Source organism: Haliaeetus leucocephalus, unplaced genomic scaffold, assembly GCF_000737465.1.
Source record: "Haliaeetus leucocephalus isolate CR32 unplaced genomic scaffold, Haliaeetus_leucocephalus-4.0 Scaffold0, whole genome shotgun sequence".
In the NCBI taxonomy this organism is placed as follows: domain Eukaryota; kingdom Metazoa; phylum Chordata; class Aves; order Accipitriformes; family Accipitridae; genus Haliaeetus; species Haliaeetus leucocephalus.
Genome location: NW_010972436.1, coordinates 8599176 through 8619326, shown reverse-complemented (window position 1 = coordinate 8619326; position 20151 = coordinate 8599176). Strand labels below are relative to the sequence as shown.

Here is a 20151-nt window from a genome sequence, read left to right as displayed (position 1 = left end):
AAACACTTGGCTGACAAGGCAATTCCATTTCACATTACAACACTTAGACATTTTTATCCATTAAGTTTTCAAAAGCAGTTCCCATAAACCCATAGACAAGCACTACAGAGCGACTTCAAAAACAAGTGCTGCTCCTTGCTTCTGAAAATTGCAACTAGTTTTATTGTTTTCAAAAGTAATAAACTATTTTGTATAATAAATGTTTCTCTACAGCTCCTCTAATTAAAGGTTTAAAGTGAAATTCCTGACTGTATGCTCAAACATAGCACTACACAAGTAAAACTGCCAAGTGTCAAAACCAAAACAAAACAGAAAAAACACAAACAAGGACTGTGGGCTTAGATGGATTTAATTTAATTTCACCAAATTGTTACATAGATTTCATACAAAGAATTAACTGGAGAATAAATCAATTAGTAGTTTATATGGGAATTCTTACATTAAAATCTTTCATGTTTTACCAGCACGTGTGCTCACGGTGCCCTTCTAAATGGTCAAAGCAAAATAGGATTTAAGTACAAAATACTTACGATTACTTTTCACATTTTTGTTCGGTTTCTACATTGGGTCACCACCTTGTCCTAAAAAGCACTATATTCTTCATGAGAAGTAGTAATTGTGCACTAACTTACCTTTCCCACCTTCGGTATTGTTGCCCCAATCTTTCAGGAAGGAACAGGAGGCAATCTGGTGCCCGGCTTGCAGTCGTGCCCACGTAGCAGGCTCAGCCTGCTGACCTGACTGCCACTCACAAACGCCAAGCTCAAAACTGGAAGTCTGTGGTGCTAAAAGACAAAGAAAAACAATCACTTCTTAAGAAATCATTATTTATGAGACTACTTCCCATTAGAAACATATACTTATTAAACTACTTGATAACATTTCTGCCTCAGGTTACTTCAAAAGCGTTGTGTATCACTGAGTGCTGTCTTGTATTTCAGGCTGCCATCTTTAACAATGCTGTTTTAAAAAATCATTCCCTAAAGATAGATGCTTCCTTCAGAGCAATGGAGTGCTATTTATGTTAGCCAGTTGTTGCAACCTTCATGAATTCATTTCTGCAGAAGGAAGTGAATTGCCAGGAAACATAAAAAAATGACATGTCATAACATGAAATACCTATTTACTTTTCTAGATAATAGCTACAGGAAAATCACTTCTGAGAGGTTAAACTCAGCAGCATCTTGCAACAGAACGCCTCTTTTTAAAACCAAAAAGTTTCTGAATATGTCACCACATATTTTCAAGAACTTTTTAAGGGCAAATCATGCCTGACTAAACTAGGCGCCTTCTACAATGGGGTGACTGCAACAGTGGACAATGGAAGAGCTATAGATGTCACCTACCGGGACTTCTGTAAGGCCTTTGATAATGGTCTCCCTCAACATTCTTACTGTTAAATTGGAGAGATACAGGTTTGGTGGACAGACTGTGAGATGGATAAGGAATTAGCTAGGTGGTCACATCTAAAGAGTTACGCTCAACAGTTCAATGTCCATCTGAAAACCAGTAATGAGTGGTACCCCTCAAGGGTCTGTATGGGGACCAATACTATTAAATATCTCCATTATGACATAGTGGGATCAAGTGTAACCTCAGCAAGTTTACAGATGATACCAACTTGAGTGGCGTGGTTGACATGCCTGAGGGATGGGATGCCATCCAGAGGGACCTTGACAGGCTTGAGCAGTGGGGCCATGTAAACCTCATGAAGTTCAACAAGGCCAAGGTCAAGGTCTTGCACCGGGGTCAGGGCAATCATCACTATCAGAACAGGCTGGGGGATTAATTGATCAAGAACACCCCTGAAGAAAAGGACTTGGGGATACTGGTTGATGAAAAATTGGACATGAGCCAGCAACATGCACTCGCAGCCCAGAAAGCCAATTGCATCCTGGGGTGCATAAAAAGAAGTGTGACCAGCAGGTTGATGGAGGTGATTCTTCTTCTCTATTCTGCTCTTGAGAGACCCCACCTGGAGTATTGCATTCAGCTCTGGGGTCCCTGGCATAAGAAAGACATAGACCTATTAGAGTGGCTCCAGAGGAGAGCCACAAAAATGATCAGAGGGCTGGAACACATCTCCTATGAAGAAAGGCTGAGAGAGTTGGAGTTGTTCAGCCTGGAGAAGAGAAGGCTCTGGGGAGACACCTTGCAGCCTTTCAGTATTTAAGCAAGGGTTATAAGAAAGGCAGAGAGACGACTTTTTACCAAGGCCTGTAGTGACAGGGCAAGGGGTGATGGTTTTAAACTGAAAGAGAGTAGATTTAGATTGCATATAAGGAAGAAATTTTTTACAATGATGGTGATGAGACACTGGAACAGGTTGCCCAGAGAAGTTGTGAATGCCCCATCATTGGAAGCTTTCAAGGTCAGGTTGAACAGGGCTTTGAGCAACCTTGCATCTAGTGTAAGACATCCCTGCCCATGGCATAGAGGTGGGACTGGAAGATCTTTAAAGGTCCCTTCCAGCCCAAAGCATTCTGTGATTCTATGATTCTATGAAGTTTGAGATGCCGGACTGTAGCTGCAAAATCTTGTGTAATTAACAATGGCTACAGAAAGAAAGGCATGATTTTAAGTGGGATTATGCTATGATAATGGAAGTTTCATTTCTTAATATTATTGCAGGGGAAAGGCAATCTTCTGGTTAAGAGAGAGTTTTAAATAGCAGTCAGGGTATTCCAGAGAAAACACGGAGATTCCCAACTGTATGGAAGAAACAATTTTATGTCAGTATATAAAGACATTACTGTCTACTGCATCTCCGAGTTATTGCATTATTCACGTTACTGACATCTCAGTGAAATGTCCTGTCCAGCTGATGCTACAAACCTCTCATTTCTTCCTTGTTCCAGTGTTGCATAAACACAGGCATTTTTTCCAAACCATGTGTATTAAGTGAGAAGAGCTTGTGGAAAACTCATTTCCCATGGAAAATGCAAAATTCTAGAATGGTCTAGAAAAGGATGGATTTTGTCAAATTTCCACATTTGAAAAAAGTTACACTCAAAAGGAATCAAGCTCTTCTTTAAACACTTTTTAATTATTGAAACAAAACCTTTTGATTAATTTTGCAATTTTTTAATTTAGTTGTAAATATTTCTGAGGGAGGCTGTTTGTTTTGACAATAATCTCAGTCTCTTGGGACAAAATACCTGTTTTCCACCTCTTAATTCTGCAGCATATCAGACAACAGTAAGATTAGTATTTTGGATTTTCTGACCCCCATCCCTGTAGCAGTTGATCTGAAAGACCCTGCATCTGGTTCTGCATCAGTGATACTAAAGGCTACATCTTTGCATTATTAGAATTAACTAAGGAATTGAGTTTGAGATTTTTTCAGCTGAAGTATTCATACTGGATTTTTGTCAAAATAATACATATATAATTACTCCAGTTTTCCAGAAAAAAATAGCTTTGCAGAGAAGGTATACCACTTTTGCATTAGAAGTGAGTTAAGGAGGACAAAAAACTCGTTCTCCCTTATAGCATTCCACTTTCATGCCTTGGGGCTTTTTGCCCTCACCCCTATGGCAAGATCAGAATGACAGTCTTAGAGTTCCTCACACATATAATTCGTCAGGAGTCAAGAGGGAGTTCTGCAAGGCAATCAGACACTTGGAGAAGAATATGAACCCCTTGAATAGAAGGTCTACTAAAGGTATAATTATAAGAGGATTTTGTATTACGCATGTTTTAAAGCATGACTTTAATATTTTCTATTTGACAGCTAAAATATTTTTTCTGCAGTACATGTGTATTTGTACAATAAAAAGCTGTGGTGGTTTTGAGTGATAACTGAAACAATTTGGCAGCTGTTGGGACAACTACAAACTGCAGAGTATCTTAAATTGCTATACTGAAGATAGGGTTTTGGTTGGGTTTTTTTAAATGCATGAAGTTTACTGTCTAGCAGAACTGGACAAAAGACTGAAGTGGGCAGTTTAGGAGACAGGGGAGGGAGAACAGGGAAGGAAAAACTCAAAACTTAATGAAATTACATTTATATTTAGCCATCACAGTTTGTATCAAGAAACTCCTGAAAGCACAAATACTTAAGCTATTTTACTCATGACCCTAAAAGCATAGTCATATTAATGAATACAAATGTACAGGTCATTTCTTACGTGCATTTTCACTGGGATTGAAAATCATGAAGGGTACATTAAAAATGCAAATTTAACTACAAATTTCATGCAATTAAAGCGGTCTTCATTTAAAGTCTTCTTATCCAGACATTCCATAAGGACTAGAGAAAAAATTATTTCAAATTCAAACAACCATTAATCTGAGGTTTTGTTTTAATTATTGGAAAATGTTCAATAGTAAAATTCCTCTTTCAGGGAAAAAATTAAGATCTTTTGACCCTCTTTTCGGCTCGTGTGAGCAATTTAGATGTCATGTAATGAAGCTGATTTTCCTAACGGGAAGCACAGGAAAAGAACTGGCTTTTATTAGAATATACTTGAGGTACTTAACAGTGTGGCAGCTCAATCTGTACGTCACTTTATATACTTCAACAGCTGCCATGTAAGGCAAGTTTAACACCTAGATTTATAAGTTCTAGTGAGTATACCTGGTTTCCGTTTCAATTTTTTATTTTTTCATCTCTTTGAGACAGTATTTCATCTCTGTAACTGATTTTTTTTTCATTTTTGTTTGCTTTAGGAGCATTTTGTTTATGAAAAAATCCAATATATTTGTACAGAGAGATTTATATCCTCCAGTGGGAACTGGTTAAACAATTATATAGGTCGCTAGAATCTAGCAATGCATTTTTTTCCATTTTAAACCTACTCTTTCATCTGCAGAAATCCTCCAAGGAACAGAATAAAGTTGGGAGAATCACACATCTGTCCTCTTTTCATTGTCAGTTTCAAATTCATTTTTTCAAAGAAAGCATACTGTAAACTTACGTGAGTTCATAGGCAAGTGTGCCCAAAGTTTTAAATTAACATTGTTGCTCAGTTAAGTTGTACAGTTAGAAAACTACTACAAAACAGAAAAGCAAGATGGGCCCTGGCATGAAAATATTTGTAAAATATTCGCTTCTGTATTTCTCCATTGTAAGAAAGTGGAAACATGGAGAGACTTACATGACCAAGTTTAGTTACATGAAACTTAATTTCCCCAATATAGATCCCCTTTGAAATAAATAGGTATACATGCCTGCCTGAACCATTACGCTAGGCTTGGTCTGTATCAAACACTGCATTCCACACCTCAAGTTAAATTTAAAGACCAAACCCTCAGAGACAGGAGGTGCTCTGAATCAGGACTGTGCTCGCCTGAGGATGCGACATAGGTGCCACAGTAGAATCTTCTTGTGTAATACAGAGCAGCAAGCAATCTGATTTATGCTAGGATGGGTAGTATTCCTTTTCCATGAAAATACATTGGGTTGAAAAGAGAAATAGGAAATGTTTTGCTAAAGAAACCCGACATGCAGGGATGGTCTGGCTGCAGAGCTGACTTAGCCTGACATTACAGCTCTTGGATGTAGCAGAGCGGAACAAAATAGCCCCACTACATAACTGAGGATCAGGACCTTCACACATTTAAAAATATGCACAAGTGCCTTGGGAATCTCCTTAAAGTCAGCTCCAAAACTTTTCCTGAGCTGGCTGAACACATCAATTCTTTGGCCAAAACCAGTATATCTTTTCTGCTCACTGAGGCCTTAGTGCTTCCTGGCTGCAGGAAGCTACATTTATACTGTACCAGATTTCTTAAGGTATTTATTGTCATTCTTTGTAATTGTGTTTAGATGTGATAAGACAGATGATGGTTTAGAGGAATGAAAATGAGCCAGATGAAAATGTGGCGTTAAGAAAACCTTTGAATACCAAAAGGATTTCCTTTGTGTTTTCTTTTCTAATCCAAGGGAAAGACAAAGTAAAATGATCTGTCTCCTGAAAAACAGCTATTCTTACCACAGGCCAGAGAACATCCTTCACTGAACGTAATATCATCAATGGCAACAGTTTCATCTTGTCTCTGGGTCTCCACCATCCCCCAAAAGATAACCTGCCGAGATTAACAGCAAATCAACAAGAAATGGCATTCACCAGTGTCAGAGACAAGAGAAAAAAACCTTCCAAGATATGCCAGTCTAGTCCATAGAGTTTCTATCAGAAATCATGCCCTTAACAATTCTGCAGGATTACCATCCTGGTTTTTTTTCACACATCTGTGGCTTGTCAGCACAGATATGTAGTCTAATCATCTAACTCAAGAGTGAAGTAGCATTTAACAGGAAGGATCTGAAAACCATAATAAAATACATTAAAATCTAAGCAAGGATCACAACAGTTAAGAAATACAAAGGATTTTGTATTATGCTTTATCAAGCCATTATTCCGCCAGAGACTGGAAATGCGAACCTTTTCTGGTTGCTTTCAGAATTTATCACAGACCCAGAGCAGAGTCAGAGCAACAAACATCATCAGTCAGAAGTCTTTCATGAAGTTTTTAGCCAAAACAAACCTTAAGGAGTACTTATTCAACTGTTATTCTTCTCTAATGTTACAAGTGTATTTATTTTTTCCTAAGAGACTCTTCTATACACAAAAAGTTACAAATATTTTACATTTCCATCTTGAGGGCAGATTTCAACCTACATCTGTAAATGTAGAGACTACCAGGTTTTTTTGCAGTGATGTAGAAGGGGACTGATCATCAACAGTCCTTGGGAAAAGCCAACAAAACCCACATCAATCAAAACAACCCAACAAATTGATCATATGAATAACATTCTTAAATTATTCCCTAGCCACACCTTGGGATGTTACAGCTCTAGGCTTTTCCAGAGTTCTGGGGACACAATCTACCTAGAGGTACGTTCTAGCTCTTAATAGCAAATGTACAGTGTTAGCTAGATAATAAGTTTTCAAATACTAGCTTTAGAGTTCACAGGCAATGTTGTGCCTAATTTAAGAGATCATAGCAGAAAGCCTGCATTTATCCTATAAATTATCATCAAGAGTACAGTATTCCACTATACAAGATGACACAACCTAGCCAAGGATATGACCATTATGTTATGAGTTGGGGTTTTGGGGGGGGTGTTTGTTTATTTGTTTTTCTTAAGCTGTAGTTGACCTGCACAAGAAGTCTGGCAGCCTGTAAAGTCAAACTATCCTGGCATTATGCAACCAGAGAGAGGTGTAATGTTATCTCCTATATCACCAGTGAGAAATCCAGGTCTAGTTGTTTTTTTTTTTAATATATATATATACACACATACGCGCATTTTTTTATTTATTTAACACTGCAAAGAGAAGAATGGCTGGTAACCACTTTCTCTGGCAATTATTCTATGAAAACCATTGTTAGTAGACACATGGACAACTGCATTTTTCTAATACAGTATTGTTAAGAAATACTGTCACCCCATGTGTTCATTCTTCTTTGATCACCTGTAGCACAATAGAAAGAATGCAGTTCACTGAAATCCAGAAATTTTGAAGGAACAGGGTTAATCCTGATATGTTTTTGTTTGAAATTCTTTTCTTATAATGATGTTTATTTCATTTCATGTTGATGCCTACTTGGAAAGAATAACTATGCCACACTAAATATTAATAGCATCATATCACAATCAATAATATGTTTATACGACTGAATTGCAGTACCTTGGAAATGTGTTAATTTGATTTGTTTCAGAAAACAATCTTTTGAACTGTTGAATGTTGCTGCAACAACATGTATAGTTAATATTATTTAATATCAAGGATTTGACAAATATTTGACCTTTTCACATTGATTTTTCATTGTGAGGTCAAAATCTAGTTATTAATAACTTCATTTATAATACATATTTATATATAGCTTGCAGTTAGGGCTTTATAGTCAGATTTTATTTTTAAGTGAGACAGTGATTTAGACAATGCTAAAGAGATGCACTCTCACTTTGCTGGTGCAAAATCAGAAGTGGCTTTAAGTTCATATGCCACTGGAGCACACAAAGTATTTGACAACATGTGTTTCCTCAAAACTCATGAACAGTTTGTTTATGTGGTCAATATAATAAAAAGCATAGATTTAAGAGGCTTGCTTTAAATGTATATGTTATCAATGTCTCTACAAAGAGCTCCTTGCTGACTGATGTTGTAGATATTCAACACATACTGGTATTCTGAACAGCTGGGGAAGCTTCTCCAATGACAAAAGAAAACAGCTATTTCTATTTAAAAGTGTTTGACTACAGAAGGGGAGTCAGGTGCCCTGAAGTATGAAAGGTTTACTACGGACTGAACTAGGAGCAGAGTCAGTGCTGCAACTCTGAACCTACCTCTCTAGAAAAGCGTTAGTTCTATTTTTTTCTTCATCATGTCTTAACTTCCCCACATGACAAAAAAATCATGTGAGATGCCTCCAGCTGCCCTTGGGTCTAAAAAGAAGGTTACCCAGGCTTTATTTGTCACAGATACCCATCTGCCCTCCCCTGAGGCGTTCAGTCCAATAATAACCAACCTGACTCCAATCCACATTTATGTGAGCTAGAAGTTGTTTAGTTTTCCCTTTCACATGAAGTCTAGAGCTCTTTCAGTCCCAAAATCTGTAATGAAAATGTCTACTTAATAACACTATTTGCTCATAACTGTAATTAATAAGTGCTGCCTGAATATGCAATATCTATGGCCATCAGAACAAATTAACACTGCAGCTCAATTAGCAGCAAGGAAAGCTGTAATGGGAATGTCGGTGGGATCTAAAACAAGCTGGGCTTCCCCCACAAGTACAGCCATGGCAAAGCCCAAGGTAAAACATAGGAATCAAGCATGAAGACAAAAGTGAACCCCAAACCCAGAACCATTTCCCTTAATGAAGTCTCGGAGACAGAAATCTGTTCTCAATAGAACAGAGAGAAAGTAGTTTGGGAGAGCAAACCATGATATAGTTCTCCAAAACCCAGCCAAAACAAACATACTGAGCTTGTCATGTATTGAGTAATTAAAGCAGTGGTAATCTTTGTATTTCAAAATTCCCTACAGGTGGGGATTTTTGAAAGCCAAAACCAAATCCCCTATCCCATAAAGAGCTAATCAAGCCTTTTTTTTTTTTTTTTTTTTTTAAGTAGGAAGAGACAAAAGTATTAAATAATCAACATCAAAATAAGCAAAGCAAATAAGCAGCAGAGGTTGATTTTAATTAAAATCTCACCTCAAATGCACTTGCAAAATTGACAAAAATACTCAAGCACTGTATTTCAAAGAGATTTCTACACCCCAAAAAAAGTATTATTTTCCCATTCATTTTTTTTCCATAGAAACTTTACTCATCAAAATTTTATCTTGAAAAGTGCCACAGGTAGCCCTCTAGGCTAAAGATCTTGCCCATTTGCACTTGTTCTTTTGATATGGCAAGTGAATTGCATTCACTTGTATGACCAGCATCTTGCGAGTTGTCACTGGAGGAAAAACATACAGCCAAAGACGAAAGTTTGCTCAGCTTCATCGTCTAGGTTTAGGGAGGTACTCAACTACATTTCTTTAGCCAATTGTAATGATTACTGCAGTAAGTTTGACAAATGCCTCTAAAGCTGGACTGTACCCATCAGTTCACTTTATAGAGGCCAAAGGATAACAAGGTTTGTAAGCAATAATTTAATTAGGATTTGATCCAGAAATTTAGAGGAAGAAGATGCCATATTATATTAACCATTCCCAGGTTCACTCAGTTTTCTAAATAATATGAAGGATGAAAAAGTAAATCTAAAAGTTAATCCTTCTGGTACAATCTCATATTGCTCTACATATATCGGGTAGAGGCAAGGTATTGACAAGTAACAACATTGATACTTGTGTTGAGTTAGGTACAGGTGTTTCATAACATACATTCTCAGTCAGGGTTGAGCAGGCAAGTATTATTTCAAAAATCCAGATCTTGTTGGATGCTTTAGCACAACATTACCTCTGCAAGTCAAGTAATTATGTTACTCATATGGTTTATTGAAATGAGGTTGTGCTTTCATGCCTTCAGGTTTGTATGCTAACCAACTCTTCGGAGTAACTACTGGAGGAGGAAATGCCTCTAATTTTCTTCTCTGCTCCCCACTTTCCCTCCAGTATTATGCATAACAGCAAATATACATCATCCACGATATTATAGCCCTAAGTTACATTTACTGTGCTAATGTTTTGTGTAAATGCACATGTAAAAACATTTAAATAGCCTATGAGACTTGCATTGTTTTTCAGCAGCTTTGAGCAAAATAAAACCATATGCATGTGCTCTGTGACAAAGGCTCAAAGCTACAATGAATAGTTAAGTACAGTATTTGTCATGTGAAGCATCCCTATAGAACAGTATCTCATAGTATAGGATGGTATTTCCTACATAAATTAAACCTTGAGTTTATCAGTACAGTTAGATTGAGGCTAAGGGAATACTGTATTGAAATTTAAGATCCCGAGTATATCACCTTTATGGGCAGGTAGATAATTTATGATATGATGAGACTGATTGTTTTATTTAAGACACATGCACAGTTTAAGTAATGTTTAGCATTAGTTTTAACACCACCAAGAGATAAGAAAAGGCAGTATTTGTTAAAGACAACTATGAACTTCCAAATGGCTTCTCTCTCTCTTACCTCATGCTAATGCTTTCCATTTACAAAATATTTAGGTTTGACTTATTAAAAACCCCACAATTTATAAACCATTTGACAAGTGCAATTTACAGTCACCTCAATTTACCAACCTCATACTTTTCAGTGCTATTGATTGTGATGGTATTTGCTTTCCACTGATTTTGCAGTTCTCCTGAAACTTGCCAGATGTTTGTAATAGTATCTTCAGAGTGCTTTTGAAGCCCCACCATCAACGTTCCACTCATTTGACTGATCCAATAATGAAATGTGATCTAGGAGGATGAAAAAGATCTGATTATTCCAGGGAAGTACTATGACAAACAATGCAATCAATACAAGGACTATGCATCAAAATACCTGGCAAATGTGTTCTTCATCATTTGGAAGGAAAACATTGGTCCTTAAAGTTGCAGAAGAGGATCGCATTTTAGAGGACAACGAGAGGAAATAAGCTATTAAAAGGAATAAAAAGAAAACTTAGAAGCTTGGAGAAAAGTTATATAAAATATAACAGTAAAACAAGAAGAGGCATACATACAGGTATGAATTATTAACTAAAAAGCCAACTAGAAGTTCTTCCCCAAAAAAAGATTCATATTACCCTTGTAGCCATTGCGTGCCAAGCTTTTGTTCATATTAAATATTGACGTAGCATTGTTCCACATTGCTGTAGAAATTTCGAGTAGGGCTCGAAAATGTTTCATGTGCTGATGGCTTGAATACTTAATTAGTAAGTGCAAAATTTTGAGACAAAGTAGGACTAACTCAGCAAGCTGATCAAAGAGCTTAAACTCCAATTATTGAATAGATCACATGTTTCATGCCTAAACAACAAACTCTTGTGACCAACAATACAGATTTTTTACAACAGTTCAAGTCTTCAAGGAGGTGGTGGAAGATGGGACAGGAGGGTATGGTGTTCCTCTCTTCCACAGGACATGGGTCTGGTTTTTGCCTGCTCAGCAAATTGCCTCACTGCAGAAAGGAGGTCGTACTATCCTTGTACACAGTCCCAATATAAAGGGTTGTCTTCAGAATCTCCACACTACCATTAAAGATACCATTATCTTTCCATGTACAAAAGAACTCCAAATAAAGCTTTGCTTTACTTGGAAGTATAACAACTCAAAAAGAGTCAGTGAAATATGGTTGTTGCTATGCCTTTTGACTGATTCTGTCTCTTCCTGACAATATTGTTTCAGATGTTCTAAAAGATGGAAGGCAACCACCCTATCTTAGGATATCAAATACTGCTGGTCAAAACTTGGCTCTTCCTGAACATGAAGATTTCAGAGACGTTAGATGTTACAGGATGCAAGGGCGGGGGGGAAGGCTCAACTTCTTTTATTAATTTTTTTTTTTCTTCCTTTCCATTCTCTCCTACTTCCCAAACTCCAAGCAATGTCAGGTAAATTGTTGCCCTCTGACATTAACATGTAAATGAAAGGAGAATTATGAAGGAGAAAAAAGCAAAGTGGCATTGAAGGAATAATAATAATAATAATAAAAAAAGTCCTGATAATAAAGATTACTACAGAAACCAAATATCAGAGCATGTGTAGTAAGATCTAAATACTTCATTTATAAAACTACCAACCCTGACCTCTTATCCTTGCATGCAATTGCAAAGTCACTGACAATGGACCATAAGACTAGGTCAGTGCTGGAGCCAGCTGAGCAATCCCCCCCTGGAGAAGCATTTTGCAGCCTGCTACCAGAGCTGTGGCCATGCTCCTCCTAGGTTTTAGGCCTTTCATGACTGCTCAGGCAGCACTTTCAGAGCCTGCCAGCTGCAAGGATATTCTTCCTACCCACAACAGATGGCTTGGTGCCTCAGCAGAGCTCTATCCCTGACTCCAATCTGTTTCATTTGGTTTTAAATTTCATAAAATTTTGAACTTTTTTCTTTCAGTTCCCTAAAGGTAAATGTATCTAAGACTCATAAACAAGGTCAGATTTCACCAGCCACAGGAATTTTAAGTCTTACACAGATTGGGCAGAAGTAGCAATTTTAAGAAATTCTTTGAACAGTGATTTTACATTAAACCTCTGCACAGATAGCAGGTTTCAATTAGTAAAAACAGGTTGTATTTTGTTTTGTGTGTTTTTTTAAAGTGGTTGTCACTAGTATGTTCAACTATATTTTCAGTGAAAATAAGAACCATGAGAAGAGACAGAGCTAAAAGACTGTGTTGGGTTCTTGTAAATGATTACATACATCTTCAAAGGAGTTCCATCTACCAAGTGATCTTTGCTCTTCTGCTAATGTGTGTGCAATTACTTACCCTGATGGCAGGAACTCTTCCTTTTAATACTCTGCTCAGTTGTCACCATACAATATAATTTCTGGTCTTTAAGCAAGAACCAACATAAAACTGATTACACAGTCTGTTGAGTCACCAGCAGCGAGAAAACTTGAATAGCTGCCATAAGGAGATAAATATTTCCTAGGCGATTAGAGCCAGTATTCAGAAAATGAAAGCACAGTTTAGCCATTCTCCAGGTAGAAAAGTGAAATAACCAAATACATCTAAATCTCCTTAGCCATTCAGTTCACAGATCTGAGTACACAGCCTCCCAGAAAGCTGATTAGGTACAGGTATTCAAGCTTTCTGTTATCTGATCAAAATAACTTAGATTAACATGACAACTGCATAGTTCAGACCTGGCAGGTACAATGGTGACTGAGCACCAAAAACAAGTCAATGGGATTATACAGGTGACTGAACAGTTTGCTTCCTCTGTAACGAACACTTGAAGTTGATGGTTCTCCATCCTTTGCTGGCTTTGGGTTTCTGCGTAGTGTTAAATTTTCCCCTCCCCACCAGTTCTTCGCAAGATAAGGGTAACCTTTTTTATTGGTTATAAGCAAGAATATCTTTCAGGTCTTTGCTACATCCTCATGCAGTGTATATTCCTGATAAAGCACAAAGCCTAAAAACTTCAGATAGAGCAAGACTGTTGCTTGGTTAATTTTGATTCTAGCCAAGAGTTTGCTATATTTTTATTCCATAACATTTGTCTTTTATCTGCTTCTTGATGGGAAGAGCTGTTATTATTTTAAAGATAAAGTGTTTCACAACTTACATACTTAAAATAAAACTTGTGTTTACGGAAAAAGGTTTGGTAGTTACTCAAATTTTTGTGCTACCATCAGTATAAATCAACATTTAAGTGCAGCCTTATCTCAGAAGCATAATATACACAAGGATATGCTTGTATGCTACACACAAACAAAAAATGAAGTTGTTAGAAGCACATCGCATGGATAAAGTTTCTTAATCACAGAGCATCATGAAAATTGTCAGCTGTGGAATAAGAACTTGCAGGAACATTCAGAGTGGGTTTTTTTGTTGATTTTTTTCTATGATAATTTTTTAAATTTCTGTGCCATTTTAATTTTGTTGATTTCTAAGCAAGTTTTCCATGCATTCACCTTTAAACCACCAATTCACATTAATCATTATACAGAGCTTCTACCTGTTTGGTAGCTTACGCAATGTGTAGGAGGTGCTGCTTGCTCCAGAACAGTACAGATTTCCACACCCCCAGATAATCACAGTTTGGGAATGAGGTGAAAAACACCTAGGCTAATCAGTCTTACAAAGACACTTTAGTCCCACATAAGGTTACATTCTTGTACACCCTCCAACACTGCATGCCTGCCTTCAGGTGCTTGCTCCGAGGGCTGCAGCAGCACTGTTTGTACACAGGAGAGGTGAGAGGAGGTGGGTGGAGAGAAAGGGAAAGAGAATAAAGGAAAATAAGGAGGAGAGGATTAAATGGTTTGGGGTGATCACTTCAACCAGCTCACATCTTTATTGTGAGATTAGATGTCCCCATCAAATTCCTTCCTCCTTCCTTGCTTTCTTACGAGCATGCCTTCTAACAGCTTTGGAAAGCAGAAGGCTTACTGCAGCTAAAAAAGTTGGGGCAAGGTAGCTAAAAAGGTATGAAGAAAATCATGTATTACAGAGTGAAGAAGCCAGGTTTTGGAAAGCAGGGTTAATTTGGCAATTGGGCAAGTATAAGGGACATACTTTGTCTGAGGACAGGGACCACTAATTACTTAGTTGAGGGACAGCCTTTGATGAGCAGTGGAATTGTAATAAGATTTAGAGAGGAGCTGGCTCAAACAGGCTATCAAAACTCTTCTGTCCCCAGATCCAAAGTCATCTTCTCTCAAAATATTTAGACCAGCATTATTAGCCACAGATAATAGATACACACGCTCCGGGCACTCACCTATCCAAGAAGAAACAAAAATAACATCTCAAAATGGGACACCCAATACTAATTTCTAAACTTTGCAACCATCAAGACTGAAATTATCACCTGATATCTCCAAAACAGGTAAAGGTCATTCAGGTAGATGAACATGACTCTTAATGAGTGATTACTTGCTCCGCCATAATAACAAGAATTGCTTTCTAGAATACTGTCTTTTTATCTGGAATTCTGCATTATTGTAATTACAATCACCCAGAAAACTGGACACAACTATTCAGAAAACATGCGGCAGAATACAATTGAACTATTAAGACATTAGTAAAATTAAGCAACTTATAAAATGGAGTACTATGTCATTTGTAAGAGCCCATGGTTCTTTCAAAGAACTTGAGGATTCTATGAGGATTCTTACCACTGTCATTCCCATTGTGGTCAGAGTACGGTGGTCCCACGCTAGACTGACCATTTCTTCTTATCCATCCAGGCTGTAAATTCAATTCATGAAGAGCTTTGCATAGATCAGTTTCAAAATCACACTTTTCACAGGAAGAACCTGAATTAAAGCAAACAAACAAAATATTAAAACATCAAAAACAGAAGCAGAGGGATATTTTCTCACCATTGCTTGCTATTTAATTAGCACAGAAAACCACTCTGTACAGCCTCCTAAAAAAAGTAAGAAATGTCAGAATTTTTAAATCATGAACAAACTGAAATGGGGCAGTGGAAGAGAGACAAGAGCAAATGAATATTGAAAAAAAAAAACCAACAACAAAACGAACCACCAAGCCTTCCCCCTGCCAAACCAAACTCAAACCAGTCCATTTATATTATATCACTGTAACCTATGCTTTTCCCTTCACAAATATCTTTGTAGCTACCTACTTGTGGGAAACTGTCCAAGCTAGCATAGCTTACATGCAAAGGCTGTTCTTAAAATATATTGCAGCATTCAGCTAGAGAATTTCAGTATATCCTCCATTTATCCAGGGTTCTCACTTAGCAAAACAAAGACTTAACACCAGGAAATAACCAGACAGTAAAAATATTTTTTTTTATCCCACTACTGTTTCTTTCACCATTTTGCAGCCTACATTTTTGGGGAACATAGTATAAGTTAGTATCTGGGAACTTAGTGTAAGTATAAGGCCATTCCCAGAAACCCCCCAGGGCCTAATAACAGAAAGGTGAGGCTCTTATCATCTGACAAACTCCGAAGTTTGCCAGTGCTCATCACCTTTACTAAGCTGCTGCATAAAAGCAGAAACCACTTTGTTCAGAGAAGAGCTGAAACAAGTCCTCAGAATGACATAGTCTCCCTATTTGTCTTTCCTCTGACTTTATTTCTTCCAGTGCTCATAGCAATGTGGTGGGGAAGGACTGCTTCTCCCCCTTCCGCATTCCCCTGTAGGGCAGCATAGGTTAGAAAAGGGAGGCAGAACACGTCTTTCTGGCACAGGACTCAGTTTGGTGTACCAGTTCATTCAGGGAATTTGAGGCGGGTATGCAACCAGATAAATAATTGCTTACTTGGAGGGAGGGAGGGAGGGACAGATGTTTCTTTCTACTCTGGTGTCAGACTGCCCATTTTTGCATCACATCCAAGCTGAATGAAAGAGCTTACATGTGCCTGATAGGCTGGATGGCCCCACTCCTTGAACCACTTCTTGTAGTGGTGGGAGGATTTTTTTAAAAAAAAAAAAAAGTCTAATCAGATGCATCTTTAAAGAGGAGGCTTATTGCAACTTCACCCCAAGCAGAATGGCTGGTATGCGAGACTCCTCCAGATTTCATGCGCTCTGTAGAAACTTTCAGTTCACCCGCATTTTCCCTTACACAGCAGAGGAGGATAGGTTCAAACTCTGCCTTCTAATCACAATTCTGGTTAGACATGAGAGCTACAATGCCTTTGCACTTCCTCTCAGATTGGTGCTCACTCCAGGCCCCTGCTAATGCTTTCAGTCTATTCTATATTATCACAGTTCACTAATCATTTTAAATAAAGTTGCAACTGCAGCGTTTATAGTCACACTATGATGTCCAATTTCACGGCTTTCATATTCACATCAACTCACTGCAACAATTAATTATAAGGCGAGAGAGGGGAAAATAGATATAATTCACGTAAGCATTCCAGACTCAAGTTAATGTGTAGATTGGCTGATTCATCAACCAACTTTTAATTGCTGCTTTAATTCCTTAGCTCTTTAAATGGCTGAAAGGCATGTCACTGGTTCATCAAAATCACAAACACTGCTGAGGCATATCTGCTTCACATTACATAAAATGCACCAAATCACATTCAGTATTTCCTCAGGAATTTCCTCATAGCTGAAAAAACAATTTAAATTGAATGTGTAGAAAATAGAAAGAACAGTACCTTTTTAAATTAAAAAAAAATAAACCCTTGATCATTCATTATTATTTTCCAAGGCAATATTCATTTTCACAAAAAATACAACTTGAAAGCAAACCAATGTAAATTTGCTGGAAGATAGATTTACAAAGATAAAGTCACTGCTTAGAGAGGAAAAGACCACGGGAAATGTGTGGGATGTTCTAGATATTTTTTGCAGAATTTCCTGTGAACAACACAAATATTTAAAATAACCTCTAAGGAAAAAATTTAAGTCTCACAGAAACAGACCACAGTTTAAAGTTCTGTTTCAAGTGTGTATGTGTATAAAATCTCATTTTGGGATATTCTGGGAGCAAAATATTTTTAAAAATAGTTAGTTACCATTCATTCTCTAGTGAATATTTTGCAATAGTGGTTCAGAGATAAAAAATGACTGTAGGGTTTATTTTGTTGCTTTTCCAATGCTGTAGCAAAACAGAAACAAACCACATGTGAATTCCAAAATTACGATAAAAACACATCATCTGAAATTCCAACTTTGATATATTTTCAGTGCAGAAACATCCTTAAAAGCTGAGTAGAGCCCAGAGAAAACAGAAAGGACCTGTCACGGAGAAGAGATTGGAGAGCTGAAAACTAAGTAGAAAAATAATTTGTCAATAATCCCAAATCAGAACAGGGGCTGGCAGCAGGATGAATCTTCAGTTTGACACCCTGATCTGTATCTTTATGTCTGACAGCTAACTTCTCTCCTGGAGTGATCCAGAGCATTATTCAAGCAGCCCCAGCATCCACAGCCTGTCACTGAGAGCATAGTTCCATGCCTCTGGCTCATCCATACTTAAAAATACAACATTTTTTTGTATTTAGGACTTTCACAGAGCCCATAGATTCATTTTTCTTAATTAGTCTTTGGAGCAACCTTTAATCTCTCTACTTTCATATAAGCATTTGTCTATAGCAGTATTCCCTCAAAAAAAAAAAAGTATAAAAAGCCTCCATAAAAATTAATGGAAGAATGCATCTCTTGCTGCATATTCTGCAATCATAATAGAAAGTGTTGCCTGGAGGAGATGCTCTTTCTAGGGAAACCAAGACCGAGCACAATGAGGATTTCAAGGCTATGCAGTGCAACATCACATAACTGTCCCTTGTGTAAGTGATTAAAAAAAAAGAAAAAAATGCTAACCTGAGACATGTCAGTCACATCAGGGGATTCAACAGGTGTAATTTCCAGCCATTGGCATTTAATACATTTCAGTAGAACACAATAAAGAAGTTACAAAATGTATTGGTATCCAATACAGTCTTAACAATTGTCTTATTTGCAGAGTTAAAAAAAATCAAGTATCCTAGAGTTAATTCTAAACTCCTGTTCCAAACAGATATCTGCATCATATTTGGATAAAACAGGGAGTCATACTGGAATAAGAAAAGTAACATGTATCTGGGCACACAAGTGTAATTTGAGGAATCTGGATTTAAGTTATTGCTCTTTCTCATGGATTTCAGCTGAATTCAATGATTTCTAACATGCTCTAATTAGCATTTTTCAGTCTGCACAGAAACACACAGGCTCATCTGAAGACAATCTACTTTAAATTTAAAGCTAAACCTTAAAAACCCAACAAATATGGTAGCTTGATTTGTTGCACAAGTGGAGGAACTTAGATAAGCTTTTAATTAAAATTAGAATTTTTGATAAATCCAAGCTCTTTGCACTCCAGAACAAAGATCCTCAAAGAGAAGTACTATTTTATGCATCATATGAAATAATTTGCAGCATCATTTTGTGCTACAGTATTCTGGAAATAGTAGATTTCTGATGCAAATTTACCCAGACACTAGCAGTTAAAAATCACTCTCACTGCCTCGATTTTTCCTTTGAGGGAAACAATAGCAACTGTATTCAAAGCCTCTGATTGTGATAAAAAATACGCTAGGATTATCAGTTCATGAATTCAAGAAAATTTTCCCCCTTGTCTAGACTAAAAAAAAAAATAAATAAAATGCTGTTGTCGCTTATACCTTGATCTTGAATTTCAGCAAACAATTTTACCATGAATTAAGAAAAAAAAGTAATATTTGTTAAATCTCCATTGAATTTATGTGGATGAGGAAACACTTGCTTTGTTACATAATATGCATATGAAGATTTATGAGAGTTGCACTGTATAGAGTTTGAAAACTAAGCAGGAAAAATCAAACTGAAACAGGAAGAAATGCCCAAATAAAAAAAAAAGTGGGGGGGGGGGGGGGAGAGAATTCCCAAACATTTTTGTAACCAAAAAAAAATGCCCCCCTAGTTCTCTCTGCTGCCATGTTCAGTTATCAAACCATATCACACTTATGATGAAGCCCACGGAGATATACCTTGTTTCTCATCACTGCTGCCTCCACGCTGGTTGGTGAAAATGCACAGTTCCCCAGATGGAGCAGAGGAGCCATCACCACGTTGGCATCCGCTTCCTGCAGGTGACTGAGTATCTACCAGAGCACAGCAATATAACACCCAGAGTATGAATCTGTTCATGGGCTACGTTACTATCCAAGCTTTCACCTGGAAAATAATTACTTGAACTGTCTAATATTGGTCATGAAGCGTCTTTGCAAAAGCTGTATTTACACACATATCTCTGAAAGATGTTTTTAGAACCTCACTTTCCGAATCTGCAGCTTAAGGGAAATATGGTTTCTGCAAAGCAGTGACTTTTAACCTGGTGTGTCTTTGGATAATATTTAACTGAATTATAACATTGTTTTATGACTTAAAAGTTTTGGTGCATGCTATGCAAGTCAACTGTATATCATTAACTTACTGATCGAATTTATTGCCCGATAGTTTGCAAATATGTTAGATAAGAAAATAACAGGAAAACAGAGTAGAATTACTAAGTGACCAACATTCATAAAGATCTCTTTTCTCAGAGGGACTTGGCAAATGCTTACAAAACTTACAAAG

General features: G+C 37.2%; 1 protein-coding gene across 1 annotated transcript in view; it reads right to left on the bottom strand.

The window, feature by feature from the left end:
• MALRD1 (MAM and LDL receptor class A domain containing 1) overlaps positions 1-19722 on the bottom strand; it is a 295191-nt gene extending 275469 nt beyond the window's left edge. The window contains exons 1-6 of the mRNA XM_010562756.1: positions 19563-19722; positions 15243-15383; positions 10958-11052; positions 10711-10872; positions 5937-6030; positions 642-785 (exon numbers count right to left, since the gene is read on the bottom strand). Of these exons, the coding sequence (XP_010561058.1) occupies positions 642-785; positions 5937-6030; positions 10711-10872; positions 10958-11052; positions 15243-15383; positions 19563-19722 (796 nt within the window). The remainder of the gene's footprint in view (positions 1-641; positions 786-5936; positions 6031-10710; positions 10873-10957; positions 11053-15242; positions 15384-19562) is intronic.
• Between the last annotated feature and the right edge of the window lie 429 nt (positions 19723-20151).